Source organism: Vespula pensylvanica, chromosome 8 (assembly GCF_014466175.1).
Source record: "Vespula pensylvanica isolate Volc-1 chromosome 8, ASM1446617v1, whole genome shotgun sequence".
Taxonomy (NCBI): Eukaryota; Metazoa; Arthropoda; class Insecta; order Hymenoptera; family Vespidae; genus Vespula; species Vespula pensylvanica.
In genome coordinates, this window is record NC_057692.1 from 4163503 (window position 1) to 4178224 (window position 14722).

The 14722-nt window shown below is 27.3% G+C and overlaps 2 protein-coding genes across 3 annotated transcripts; one reads left to right on the forward strand and one right to left on the reverse strand.

The window, feature by feature from the left end:
• On the reverse strand, window positions 1-13050 carry LOC122630846 (putative uncharacterized protein DDB_G0282133). 2 transcript variants are annotated; one of them, XM_043815817.1, is made up of 4 exons: window positions 13009-13050; window positions 1141-12074; window positions 788-1027; window positions 1-690 (listed from the first exon to the last, which is right to left on the reverse strand). In XM_043815817.1, the coding sequence occupies exons 2-4, from the start codon at window positions 11986-11988 to the stop codon at window positions 625-627; spliced, it is 11154 nt and encodes a 3717-aa protein (XP_043671752.1). In that variant the 5' UTR covers window positions 11989-12074; window positions 13009-13050; the 3' UTR covers window positions 1-624. The 2 variants fall into 2 exon arrangements, with proteins under 2 accessions (XP_043671752.1, XP_043671751.1); XM_043815816.1 differs by lacking the exon at window positions 13009-13050 and adding an exon at window positions 12837-13002.
• A 597-nt stretch (window positions 13051-13647) lies between these two features.
• Window positions 13648-14591, forward strand: LOC122631024 (60S ribosomal protein L31). The gene is made up of 3 exons (XM_043816199.1): window positions 13648-13784; window positions 14052-14279; window positions 14408-14591. Exons 2-3 carry the CDS (start codon window positions 14059-14061, stop codon window positions 14556-14558), a joined length of 372 nt encoding a protein of 123 aa, XP_043672134.1. The 5' UTR covers window positions 13648-13784; window positions 14052-14058; the 3' UTR covers window positions 14559-14591.
• Window positions 14592-14722: the final 131 nt, after the last annotated feature.

Here is a 14722-nt window from a genome sequence, read left to right on the forward strand (position 1 = left end):
TGTGTCTATATATATATGCATATGTATGTGTATACATATACACATATAGATATATACATATACACATATATATGTCATATAATATTATGTATATATATATAATCATTCATAACCATGTGTATATAAACTAATGGCCACATAGTAGCCTTTAAAAATTGCAATGTAGTGAGCTCAAAAGTCTATTCTTTAAAATCATGCTTTAGTGAACACTCTTCTATAAACAGCATTACATATGTGTAAAAATCATGTGGTGATTATAAAGAATAAACAACAGCCATATTGTTTACAGCTGTTTGTGAAGCTCAAACAACAGCTTTATGCATTAGCATATAGCAGATTTTAGTGCAAAAAGTCTCAAACCTTTATATAATAGGAGTTTTAGTTGCACTATTACTCTAATAAAGTCTTTGGTTAAATAGTTAATTACTACATAAAGTAACTGTTTCAGGTAACATACGGTCAACGATGTAACAAACATTAGCTGACTTAGCTAATTCCAATTGGCTCCATTATGCTGATGTATTCAAAAATCACATTAGACTGTCATCTATTGTTTACTTGAAATCTGAAATCTTTGTCCATCTCCTTTGACATGATGTTACATAAATCAACAACTACTTTTGGTTATTTTTCGACATTATTTGGTATTAATAGATTTGTCTCTGTACCATCCAAGTATTTGGCTAAATCCTGCGAAAATAAAAAAAAAATAATAATAATAATATATACATAGATATGATCATAGGAAAAAAATCATTACTTATAAATTTATTATAAAAAATGATACCTGAACAGCAATTTGTAAAGGTGTTAATTCACCTATAGAACAATCATTTCGCATACTAGTAGCTTGCAATAGTTTTGAACAAGGTTTGCCAGTAAAAAGTATGAAAAGTGCATGGATCGTTCTTCGCTGTGTCAATTCTAAGTGACGATGCTGATATCCAGCTAAATGTCGTCGATGACGAGATGTCGTTGGAAACCATTTTTCACATAGATTACAATATCTTTTATGCCTTATTGTTGACTATATAAATATAAAAATATTACATCTCATTATTTTTAAATACATATTTATATAATTAATAATAATAATATTTTTTTATATTTGAAATTATGCAATGATAAAATATATATTACCTTTTTATGATAAGCTAATCGCGTTACAATATCAGTTACAGTCATATCATATTCTTCTGCTATATATTTTTTGTTATCATCTTTGTTATCATTTGATGTTAATACTTCTTCTCCTTGCAAGCATTTTAGTACCTCATTTTGAGTAGTCACAATTTCTTGATTTGTTATAACAGGTGGTGATCTTGAACTATCTCTATCTGAACTTGCATCGAAACTAAAGGCAATTTCTGGTTCTAATACTGGCATCTTATCTTCTCTTTTTCTGGATTGATTACAATTTTTATCATCTTCAATTTGTACATCTTCATTATCTGATGTTATTTCAATTTTAGAGTAAGTTGTGTTTTGTTCAATTTTAACATCTTGAACTTTATCTTCTACTTGCTGAACATGACTACCTTGACATATTGATTGTTCATTCCCATCTTCCAATGTTTTACAATGTCCCATATTAGCAGACATGTTTTTATTTGGCACAGATTGACTGTATCGTTTAAGACTTTTTAATGATATGATAGGAGAATTTTGTGCAGAAATTAATGTACTTTGCACATTAACACCAATATGTTTAATATCTTTTTTCTCTGTACATTTGGTAATTTGTATAACTTTGTTTACTACTTCATTACAATTCTTTTTTTCTATTTTTTCCATACTTAATTCATTCATTGGTTTTTGCTGATTCACTTTACCTGTTTCACATGTATGATGAGAAGTAATAGTCTTAAGAAAAGTTTTTGTATGACTGCTGGAAGTAAGACAAGAATCTTGATTTTTTTCTACAAGTGATCTCAATTTTGATTTGTTTTTTAGAATAGTAGCATCTTTAGACATAGATAAACATTTTTTCAGCATTTCTTTAGCAGCCAATACTTCCTTCATAAGTAAATCATTACAACAAAGATTTTCACGAGACGTAATTGTCGTTTCCGTTGAATGATTCTGTGAACCATCATGTGTAAGAGCTGATATTGATAATGAAACATTTTGTTTAGTAGATATTTTATTTTCTTCAGGAACTTCAGAGTTTCGTTGATCATTATCTGTAAGTAAAATGTGTTGTTGATTGGTATAATTTTGAGGATAATTTTTTATATCATTCAAGTCCTGCACTTTCTGGTTTAATTGCCAGGTTCCATTAAAATGTTCAGAATTTAGCTCATGCCTTAGAGGTGGTACTTCCACAGAATCAATATTGCTATCTGTAACTTCTAATTCTAATTCAAATTGAGTAGGAATAGCATCTTCTGAATACAACTGTTCTCCTCCTTCATTATTAAGTCTGTTATTATGTTCTTCTATTCCAATTTGATTTATGTCTGGGGAAGCTGGTAAAATCTCTATTGTTGATTGACTTTCATCTGAGGAATCTAATTTTATAACTGAACAATCATTATCTGCAGAATCATCTGTAGTGATATCAGATTTCAAAAATTTTGATTCAGATTCATTATTTTCTCTAGGAAATTTGTTTTCACTATCATTATAATGAATGAAGTCTTTTTGCATTTTACTTACATTATTTGTACAATTAGAATTAAAAGTTATAGTACTGAGATCGTTATCAGTATTACTTTTTAAGGTAGTGTTATTTTTAATATTTGTAGTATCTGATTTTATCATCAAGTGGTCCATATTATCTTTATCACTTGAATATTTATATAAAGATTCATCTACAAAATCATTGGAAATATAAGATTCTTCTATGTATTTTTCTTCTATATTCCATGGATTCTTTTCAAATTTGTACTTGCTAATTGATTTTATAGAAAATTCTGTAGCTTCTGTATCAGATAATTTGTTATTACTATAACTATAATCTAATGTTCTACTTTCCTCATATTTAGTTGGACATAAATCAGATACAGAACTTGATCTAAATAATTTATTCGATTTGCTATGTCGTTTATCTCGAAATCTGTAACTTTTTATTAATTTTCGTGCTCTATGTGAAGAAATAATATCTATATATTTTCGAGTTATATATGCTTTAGATATATGGCAGTATTTTAGGTCCTTTACCATATTATCTAAAAGTCGAGATCTTTGTAATTTAACTTCTGGTTGCCATTTTGCACTATTAATAATTGTATTACTACCACCTTCACTAAATTCACATTTAAATTCTGCACTTGCAGAGGCACGTTTGATTATAACCTTTGGAATTTTTTCGGAAATACAGGGTAATAATTTATTCTTAATTTCACGTTCAGATACAAACGAATTATCCTTTTGTTTCAATGTCGATTTAATTATATCCTCATTTTTTTGATTAGATTTTATTTCATTTTTATCACTTTTATATTTTTTGACTGTTAAATCAATGGTTCTTAAATTTGTTCTCTTTCGAATGGATTCTGTAGGTAAAGTGATTTCTTGATGTTTTTTCAGTTTTAATTTAGGGATCTTCTCTCGTTTTTTTTCTTCATTAATCATTGATAATTTATCAGAACTTATCTCACTTGGTATATCAGGAGTTTTAACTTTCATTACTATTAATGAAGATTCTGTTTGGTCATTCTGTACAGTTGCTGCTTCAGTTTTAATCTTCTTTATTTTTACTTTAGGAACAATTTTTTTTGCATCTTTCCTTTTAACAGAAATTTCCATATTGTTATATTCAATATTTCTTTTTAACGATTTATCATTGAATTTTATTTTCATTTTTGGTACTCTACTATTATTTAAATCATATTTTTGTAAAGAAATTTCAGAATCACTGTCACTTCTTTCTTTGCTATCTTTTTCATTCTCAATTATAAAAGTAGAATGTTTAACTTTATTATGTACAGAAGAAGAATATTCTGATGATGTCTCTGATATTTCCCCTGCAACAGATGTAGAACAGAATCCAGTATTTCTGATTATCATCTTAGGTATTTTAGGTTGAGGTAACAGTTCAGGTTTGGATTTTGTATTTGTTTCATTTTCTTCAATAATGGATCCAGAAATCATTTGTGTATTTACATTGCAATCTAATGTAGATGAATAGTTTGTGTTAATATATGCAATAGTAGTTATATCTGGAGGGGATAAAGAACATTCTTCTTCTGCTTTATTGTTTATATCATTTGTTGTAATTTCATTAATTACATTTGTGTTTTTCTGTAAATTTACTTCTGATATATTCTCCGCGTCTGACACATTCTCCAATTCTCCAATTCTGCAAGCCTCAATGTTGCAACTTTTCAAATCTTGTGAAGATAAATATGAATCACTAATTTTATTTTCAATATAATACAAATTATCATTAAATTGTTTTTTTTGTGATTCTTTTTCTTTTGAGCTAAATGCTTCTAAACTATCTTGTTGTGATGTATTTATTAAATCTGATACATTATAATTTTGATATCTTGGAACATTAATATCTTGTTGTTTCAATAATGATCCTTTGACATTATCTATTTCATTAAAATTATTTAATGAAAAATCTTCATTGTTAATTATATTTTTAATTTTTGAGTTATTTATAGAATTTAATGAAGGAATTGTGTTTTCTATGTTTTTCTTCTCTATATTCTTATCACTTTTTATTTCTTCAATGACATCAGTGTCTTTGTTACAAATGACAGACTCTAACAGAACTACTTCATCCTTATTTTGACCTATGTATGTAGGTTCAGATTTAATTTCTTCTTCTAGAAAAGGAGTATCATATTTATGATCTGTTGTTATGAAAGTATTATTCTGACAATCACTATTACTTATTTCATTAAAAGAAGAGTCATCAGTTTCTAAAATAGTTTTTGACATTTTCGGTTTTTTCATTTGTGGCATATGTGTAGACTCTCCATGAATTATATTCACTTCATTGTCAAAATTATTGTGACTAATTATATCACTTTCCATAATTTCTATTTCATCATTTTTGAAGCAATTTGAAGGTAAACGTCTCCATCCTTTTTCAGAAATAGTACTATTATTATCATTATAGAAAATATTGGCTTCTGTAATTTGTTGATTGAAATTTTCGTCCTCATTATTACTTTTAGATACTTCGTTTTGTAATGAAAAATTCGTATTTTCTATTTCACCATTGCTTTCATCCTGATATTCTATTTTTGATTTTTGTTTAGTACTATCCAATTGTTTCAAGGAATCTGAACATTCTACATCTAATGTTGTTGTGAGAAGAACATCTTTTTTAGAGATTAGAATATTCTCTGTATTTGCATATTTCAAAATATCTCTTGTATTTTCAAATTCTGTTTCAAAGTTTTCAGTATTTTCATCTGAATCCATTTCACATTTCACCGGGAAATGTTCATAATGTCTCTTATATTTGGATATCTCAGAAGTAATTTGTGATTCTGGTTTTTTTGTAATATCTACACAGATATTTTCTGTTCCAATATGAATGACATTTGGATCAATCTTCTTTTCAGTAAAATAGTCTGAATCTTCAGGAAATGAATTATGTTTCATTATACTATTAGTGTAATATCTTTTGCCTTTAAAACGATTTTCTTCCAAACACAGTTCTGAAGATTTGAGTCGATCTAAATTAGGCTTAAGCCCTTTCTTTTCTAATTTCGTAATAGAATTTGATTTTTCATTTGTTAAATTATTACTTTGGTTTACAGAACATTCACTAACTGTCTGATCACATATTTCATAAGGCACAATTGACTCCTTAATTATATCGCAGTATTTCGATTTAATATCACAGGTTTCAGTTGAACTCATTTTTTCTACAAAGGTATCAGTAGACGTATGTGAAGAAAATGTATCATTATGACTACTTTTTTGGGTATAGTTATTATTTTTTGTATTGTGATACATAGTATTTGCTTCAGTTGTTCCTAGCATTTCTGTTTTCTTTATATTTTTTTCTTCTGAATGAATATTATTATCAAAGATATTTTTTAAATTCTTTTCATGACTTTCAGGTTCATCTATAACCACCTCATTTTTAAAACTATCTTTATGACTACTACGATTTTTCTCATTATCATGTTCTTTTTCTTCTTCACATTTAAAAGTAGAAAGACTTTTATTGTACTCTCTATGTACTTGATTATCAGTTATACTATTATATTGTTTTTCTATTTTATGATAATGTTTTAAACTCAGTGATCTTTGATGTTTCATGGACTGAACATTTTTTTGACTGTTATCATTCTCGTTAGAAAATTCAGAAAAACCTTTTTGAGTTGACTCACTCCAAGCAATTTTCGTATTATTAGATTCCAATGGTACCCTTTCCTTATAATTACTTATATCTTTCTCCTTTTTAACAGAAGTATACATTTTCAAATGATTATTATATTTATATGGTGAATATTCTTCTTTAGTACAATGAGCTCTTTCTTTATTTTCCAAAAATAAAGCTTTGGGATTAGGGCTATAAGTTATTTTCCCATCTTTAGTTCTATATATAGGAACTTCGTTTCTGTTATTTGATTCTTCTATATTAGTAAAAATAGGATTTACATAACCACTAGTACTTCCATATAAGTCACACTCTTCTAATGTCTGATTTACTATAGGAGTTATAGGACGTCTCCATTTTCCTGGGTCATTATCATTGCTCTTATTACTTTCATTAGAAAATAGGTCAAAATTTGTAAAATCAAGTTCTGCAAATTTTTCGTTGTTCATGTTGTCAGTTTTAACATGTATTGTTACAATATTTGGCATATCATCATTTTTATCAGATGAATTGTCATCTTCTTCATCTTTCCTATCTTTATATCTGTGTGAGACAGAAGATAGATCTTTCATTTTATTTTTCTGTGCATTATTCAATTTTGTTATCCGCTCAGTATTTGCACTATTTTGCATGTAATTTACATTACCAGATGTAGTACAACTGTAAATTATATTAGAGGGTTCATTTTCCTGATTGATGTTATTGAATAGATCATTAGTTTTAACATAGCATGTACTTTCATCTTTTAAATCATCAGGTTTATCAACAGAACTCAATGATGTATGTTGTTTCTTTCTTCCATTAGAAGTATTAGTGAATTTAGTTTCTTGAACAACTTCTATATAATTATTATCTCCTGTACAATTTCTAGATCTATTTAATATATCCTTTGACAATGTTTCATTTCCTTTTGAAAATTCTTGAGGTAGTGATTCTTCTTTATTTGCTTGTAATGTTTTATTTCGAACTATTAAACTAAGAGGCTCTTCCTGTTCCTTCATTGTATTTTCCACGTTTTCATAAGAAATAATATCTGTACTTTGACTTTGATCATGGTCAATGATTTCATCAATTTTGTTATTTCCTTTTTCTGTATCCAATTTTTCATGAGGTAATGTGTTGTATTCTTTTAAATTTGCTAAGCAAGTACTTTTGCTACTGTATACAGAATTGTTTGATTGATCCATAATTTCATTGTCCACATTTATAGGCTCTTGTTGCAATAACTTTTCTTTAGCGTTACGTTCTGCACACAATAGATTTATTTCAATTTTAATTCCATCAGAGCAATTATTCAAACTTTCTTGTTTCTTATCCCTCAAAGTGACTACTTCCTTGCATATATCATTATCTGTAAATTTTAAATTAACATTTGTAACTTGGATTTCAAAATCAGAATTTACGTTTTTTGTTGCAAAACTCTTGGAAACAGTGTATAGCTGTTCCTGTTCTGATTTTTCTGAAGTAATAGAACAGATAGTAGTCATAGAAGATGGTGTATGACCTGAATCTATTTTATTTTTTAAATTTGTATTTTTCTCTAATGCTTGGATATCTTCTATTGCAGAATAATGCTGTTGAAATTGAGTACCTGTTAATTGTGATGTAGGTCTTTTATTAAAATAATTATTTCCCAAATGGCTATTATTATCAATGCATTTTTCAAGATGCAACAAGTCATTGCTTGCTGACATGTATTCTTTAAAATCTTGTTTTTGTGTATTATTGATTACATTAACTTTGTCAATATTAAAATCCTCTTGTAATAGTTCAGATTTATTTTTCTCTAAAATTTTATTTCTGTTATGATTTCCCTGAGAAACATTTGAATTTATTTTACATGGTTCATCACTTTTTTGTGACTGATCATGTATCTTTTTAGAAATAGATACAGATTTTCCTTGTTTTACAAAAATAAGTTCACTATCATCTTCTTTTCTATTTATTGTATCATTTTTCATGTCACTATTGTTTTTACTATTAGAGACTGAGCATGTTTTATGAATTGTTACATGATCTGGTAAAATTTCTAAGTTAGATAAACCAGAATTGTCCATAGAAGATGATTGTATGTCAGAAGTCTTTGTAAGTTCTTGATTCTTAAACTTATTTTGAACATCTTTGGAGAAACTTTCTTTATCCTTTTCTTTACTTATACAAACATTTTGAGGACTTTTAGAATGTAATTTATTATTTGTTAACACATCTAGACACTTTTTTGGTATTGATACAGTATTCATATGTTGCAATTTGTCAGCACTAGATGTGTATATGTTTATATTTGGAATAGATACAATATTTTTAATATTTGATGAAGTGTTCTTTTCCACATACCGTACTAGTGTGTGTCCTTCCTCCACATTTTCCCCTGAAATCAATGATATTGTATTTTTATCATTAGAAGTGCTCTGCTGTAATTTAGTTACAAAGAGACACTTAGACTGTTTCTTTGTTTCAATATTAATTTCAGGATGTTTATCATTATTTTGAATAGTATTTATCATATGTTGCTGTTTATTTTCATTTAATTTATTTTTTAATGTAGATTTGGAAGTTTCAATCGGTATTGATACTTTATAATTTATAGGTTTTGAAGAATGTGTAGCACTTTGAAATCTATCATTATTGATTTTTTCAATGCTTGCATTTTTGGAATTTTGTATAGAATTTTTTTGTAGATCCATTGGCGCACTTTCTGATTCATACTCAGTTACTACTGAAGATTCACATACATCAGGAGCTTTTGCATTGAATTCTTTATTCTCTACTTTTTTCATATTTACTATAGCTGAATTTTTATTAGAACTAGTTTGTGATTTATTATTTTTGCATACTTCAATAACATCACTTTTGGATGCATTAACAGATTTATTAAAATTGTTAGAAGTTATAGTATTTTCAAATGCATTAATACTGTTATTATTAGATGGATTTACTTCTTCTAAATTAAATTGTAGTAAAGTATTTTCTTTAGAAATAACAGTATCATCTAAATGTTCATAAGATCCAATTTTAATTGGTGAATGAGTAAAGCTGATTATTGGACTATTTTGTATAATTTCTATAGGATTGGAAGATATAGATGACACACGTCCTGATGGTTCTTCACTATCTGAATGAATAGGTGTGTTCAGAGTAGTAGATATTGGAGTACACTCAGTTGTAGGCAAATCAGGTAGACTGATATCATCTGTGTTGTGTGATTCCTCACTTGCAAAACTATTTTGTTTCTGTAAGTTTGTGGTTTGCCTATCCAAATTAGTTTTTGATGCTGTCTCCAAAGCATTTAACTCTTGATTATTATTATTCTGGATTGAAGACTTTCTATCTTTCTCAGACAAAGTATCATTGCTAGTATACGTATCTTTGCTCAAAATTTCTATATTTGCAGAATCATTCTTCTTTTCATCACATGTTCTTATTTCTTCTTCTAGATTTACATTTTCTTCATAAAATGGTATTGGACCTTGATGTTCCAAAGTTTCTATAATCTGATCATTAGATACTTCCAAAATATTATTTATTTGTACATTATCAACTATATGTATTGTTGGAATGTCATCAGTGCCATTTGTTATACAATGTATAATATTTCCAGACTTTGTAATATCTTTATTTCTACATTCACTTAAATTTTTTATGGCCTCAGTACTATGAGGAGAAGAATCTAAAGATTGTGAATATTCTTGTGTTATTTTATCATGTTTTCTTGAACAAGTAATATTTTCTTTATTCACATTTACATCATGAGGTATTTTTGAAGTGCTATCAACACTTTCGTATTCTACAACCACCAATGGTGTTGAATTGCTTAAGACAACATCTGGCAAATTGGAATTTGAATCATCTTCATCTTCTGATGCATCCCAATTTGCTAAAAATTGTCGAACATCAAGATCTGGCTTATCAGCAAAGTCTTTTGATGTTTTTTGTTGTTCAGTTATAGTGTCAACATTACTTGAATTTATAGCATTGTCTGTACTTTTTTGTATTTTAAACTCAGTTTGTTCATTACATTTATGTATTAAAAGCTGATCTTGATTTGGGAAACCACTTGGATATAGGGGTGATGAATGTTCTTTTTGAGAATGATTAACTGATTGTTTAGAATGCAAATTATCTTCATTAGATAAATCGGATGCACATAGGTCTTGTTCTTTTCCCTGTTTTTCTAAATGTTTTGAATCTGAATTCAATGTATGTTGAGTTTTTGGAAAACCATCGGAATTTATTAAAACTCCATTTTGATCAAATTGTAAATTTATAGATGGAATAGCATTAACGGATGTTGGTGGAATTCTTAAAGGATGTTGAACTGCTGTTGGATATCCATGTGATTGTTGCAATTTTAATATTTCCCTATATCTAAGAACAGATTCTTTGTATTTTGGATGTGATTGATACCCAGGTATCCTTGCAAGTTCTCTGAGATGATTTTCCATAGAAAATCTTTGCATTGCAATTTTTTGCTGATAAGAATGGTATCGCGAAGAAGTGCTATGCACAGCTGTAGATTGTATTGCAGCAACTTGTTGTGAATTATCAAAAGCTTTTTGACAAGTATGTGGAAATTCTGTTGATACATTTCTTATAAATTGTGTAGTATAATAAGAATTCTGCGTGGGAGATGTAATATCAACACTGACATTTGAGGTGGGCACAGTCTTGGATAACACATTACCTGTTGCATATTGACCTTGCTTAGCATTGTACTTTTGTTGTGCAATATAATTTTGTTCTGGATGTTTAAAAACAGTTGCATCTTGTAAACCCATATTATTTGTCTTTGGATACTCTTTCATAGGATAAGCATATTTCTGGCACTCTGTTGGATAATTATAATTTTGAATTGGATAATTTTGTATCATCCCTGATGGAGCTGGACAACCTCTAGACATTGTAGGATCTTTATTATATTTATATTCTGGAAAGTTTCTTCTATGATCTGTATTAGGAATAATAGAGTTTAACATTTCCTTATTATCAAAATTATCTTTTCGAAAATTATGATCAGCATATTGTCTATTTTCTGCCTGATATCCAGGTAAACGCATATTTTCCCTATATGGTGTATTAGATTGGTAAGTTCCAAATTTATCCCATTGCTGATAGCCTATATTTGTATTTGGATTGCAACACAAAGCTTTACAAGGAACGAAAGATGAAGGTCCTTGTCTTACAGACGATGTTGCACACATACTATTATTTCGTGATCCTATAGATGTGGCAGGTGTATTTATATTTATATTGGAACCATTTAAATGAGAATTTTGTCCAGGAAGCGCCATATGACTATTTCTGTACCTATAGTCATCACTGAATGTATTCATTGATCCATTTCTCATATCAACTGGAGCTTTTACGTTATCCATAACAGAATTTCTATTAACCACAGGACCATATTGTCCAATATAACCTTGCATTTGTACCATTGATGGTATTGCAAAGTTATCGGTATTATTTGAGCCATTTGAAATATTGTTCATATGTGGAAAATGTCTTGAACTAAAGCTAGAATCATTTTGATATTTTTTATACCCCTCAGTATTAAGAGCATTTAATGAAGATGGACTACCATTAGACATAAATGCTAAGTGATTTGTATTCACATTATGATCAGTAGGTGTTACTTCATTTATATTTGTCTGCACTGAGTTATATTGATGCCAATCTGAAATATTTCCACCGTAGTTCATTGTACATTTTCTTTTTGCTGATATGTTATAAGGTTTTCATTCTATTTATATAAGTAGTTGTTTACAATTTCATACAGGAGCAACATCTGTAAATATAAATTAAATTTATACGTAATCAGTAAAAAATAATTATTGTTAGTTTTATTTTTTTTTAACAATAATATATGTAATATATAAAATAATTATATATTATATATAATATATAATATAATAATATAATAATATGTGTGTGTGTATATATGTATATATTAATACTTCAATTAATATTTGTGGTTATGAAAACAATAATGAGTTCAAATTCTCAGTATACTCATTATTAACAATTTATGGAATATTTCTTTGGAAGTTTTTTTTATATACAATACTTCTAAATATATATATAATATATTTGCTTCATGTGGATGTGTGTGTGTGTGTGTTCGCGCACGCGTATTATGTATGTAAGCACATTAACACTTATTTGCATATAGATGAAACATATGCATGCATAATATATATATGTATATATGTTAGCTCTTTTAAACTAAACTTATTTTACAATATACTTTACCATTCTATCCTCTATTTTAATTATTGAAACGTATAATTTAATGATTTATACAATTAAAAGTAATCTGTTTTCCTATATATTGTAACTGAATTTAAAGTATAAAAAAATTAAAGTAACAATCTACTACTAAATATAATTTTCATAACATGTTATATATTAAACTTTTATTTTTATTAACAAAATCTAACTATAATTACTTCACGAAAAATTATCATAATTTCGTAAATAAAAATGTCGTATACGCCAGTTGTTTACGTATAACGCAACTGCCTATAGAAATTCAATTCCCTATACAGACCTTGAAACTGTAATACTTGCGTAGTTCACATATTTCTTATACCGATAAACAATTGTAGTCGTTATAAATTTATATAAATGCACTTTAACGAGTCCTCATAATTGCATGCACTTCGTATTTCCTAAATATATAATAACTGTAGCTATTTACATTAAATTTAACTTAAAATTACCTGCATTAACTATCACACTCAACATGTTCGCCATATTGAACACGACTACATAAAAATTATAATTGTGCGCCCTCTGATGTCAGAAATTTATGTAAGCCATAAAAAAAATAATATATAGTAAGCAGCAGAGATAAGGAAATAACAATGGTGTGCATATGTGTATATATATACATTCTACAATTCAACTAAAATTTTACGTAAATCTTTTTATAATAAAATTTTTACATTATTATACACACACATACATACAACATACATTTATGTATGTTCTGAATGTAATCTAATTTTATAATAATATAATCGAGAAATATATATATTTTTTTAGATATAATTTGATGTTTTTGTTATTTTTGTAAATTAATTTTTTAATCAAATTTAAATTTCAAAATGGCTAATCTGTAATAGCCAATTATATACAATATGTATTATTTCCATCAACCAATCATATTACAAAGATCTACGTGAACACTGCTGAGTATTACTAACAAGTTTTATAATTTGTATTATTGCAATAATACTTATTAATTCATTTTTTTTAATAATACAATAAAGGTATTTCAATTTTCATGTAATACAATAACAATGATTATAAATTTATTTGATTTAATAAATAATCAGTCACCAATGTCAAGGATGATTGATCGATCTAGTAACAATTTTACGAACGAGTCTAGCTCTTTTATACGGAACCTTCAATCGGAGAAGGAACCTAAACTTTCTCTTGAATAAAATCCGAGAACATCTGATTTTAAATTGATACGAAATCATAATTATTGGTAAAATTGTGTTTATTTCTAAGTTTTGACTAGAATTTACGTAAAATTTTTTTCTACTTTATAATTTTATATGATAAAAAATATTTATATATACATTATGAAGAATGCGTTGTGAATTGACAATATTAAAAATGTTTTATCTTTAAATTATAATATAACATCTGTGAATAAAATAGGAGGAAATATATTATTTTAAATTAAATTTTTTATCAAATTGATGTTACTATTTTGAAAATGTATAAAGAAATATATGTATTGTTTATTTAGGTTAAAGATGGCTAAATCTTCTGAAAAGAAAGGAAAGAGTGCAATCAATGAAGTGGTAACTCGTGAATATACTGTACATCTTCATAAACGTCTTCATGGAGTTGGTTTTAAAAAACGTGCACCTAGAGCAATTAAAGAAATTCGAAAATTTGCTGAAAAACAAATGGGTACACCTGATGTAAGGATTGACACACGTCTCAACAAACAGTTATGGTCTAAAGGAATAAGGTAAATTTTTCTCTTTATATATTTTTCTTAAAAACATTGTTAAAGTTCATTTGTTCAATTTTACTTAATAGGGTGAATAATATTTTTTTCAATAAATATAGATTAAGGAAAATGTTTTTCTTTTGCAGGAATGTTCCTTTCAGAGTCCGTGTTCGATTAAGTAGAAGAAGGAATGACGATGAGGATTCAGCAAATAAATTATATACGCTTGTAACATATATTCCTGTAGCCTCTTTTAAAGGTCTTCAAACAGAAAATGTGGATGCAAGTCAAGATTAATATCTTTGTATTCAATAAATAAATTGAAACATTTTTTGGTATTAGTTATTACCTTTATTTAACCAATTATAACTATTATAAATAATATCTATTCAAAAACTTATCTGAGCATTAAGTTTGTTGTCAAATTAATGTCATAAACATAATAATATATAAGTACAAAT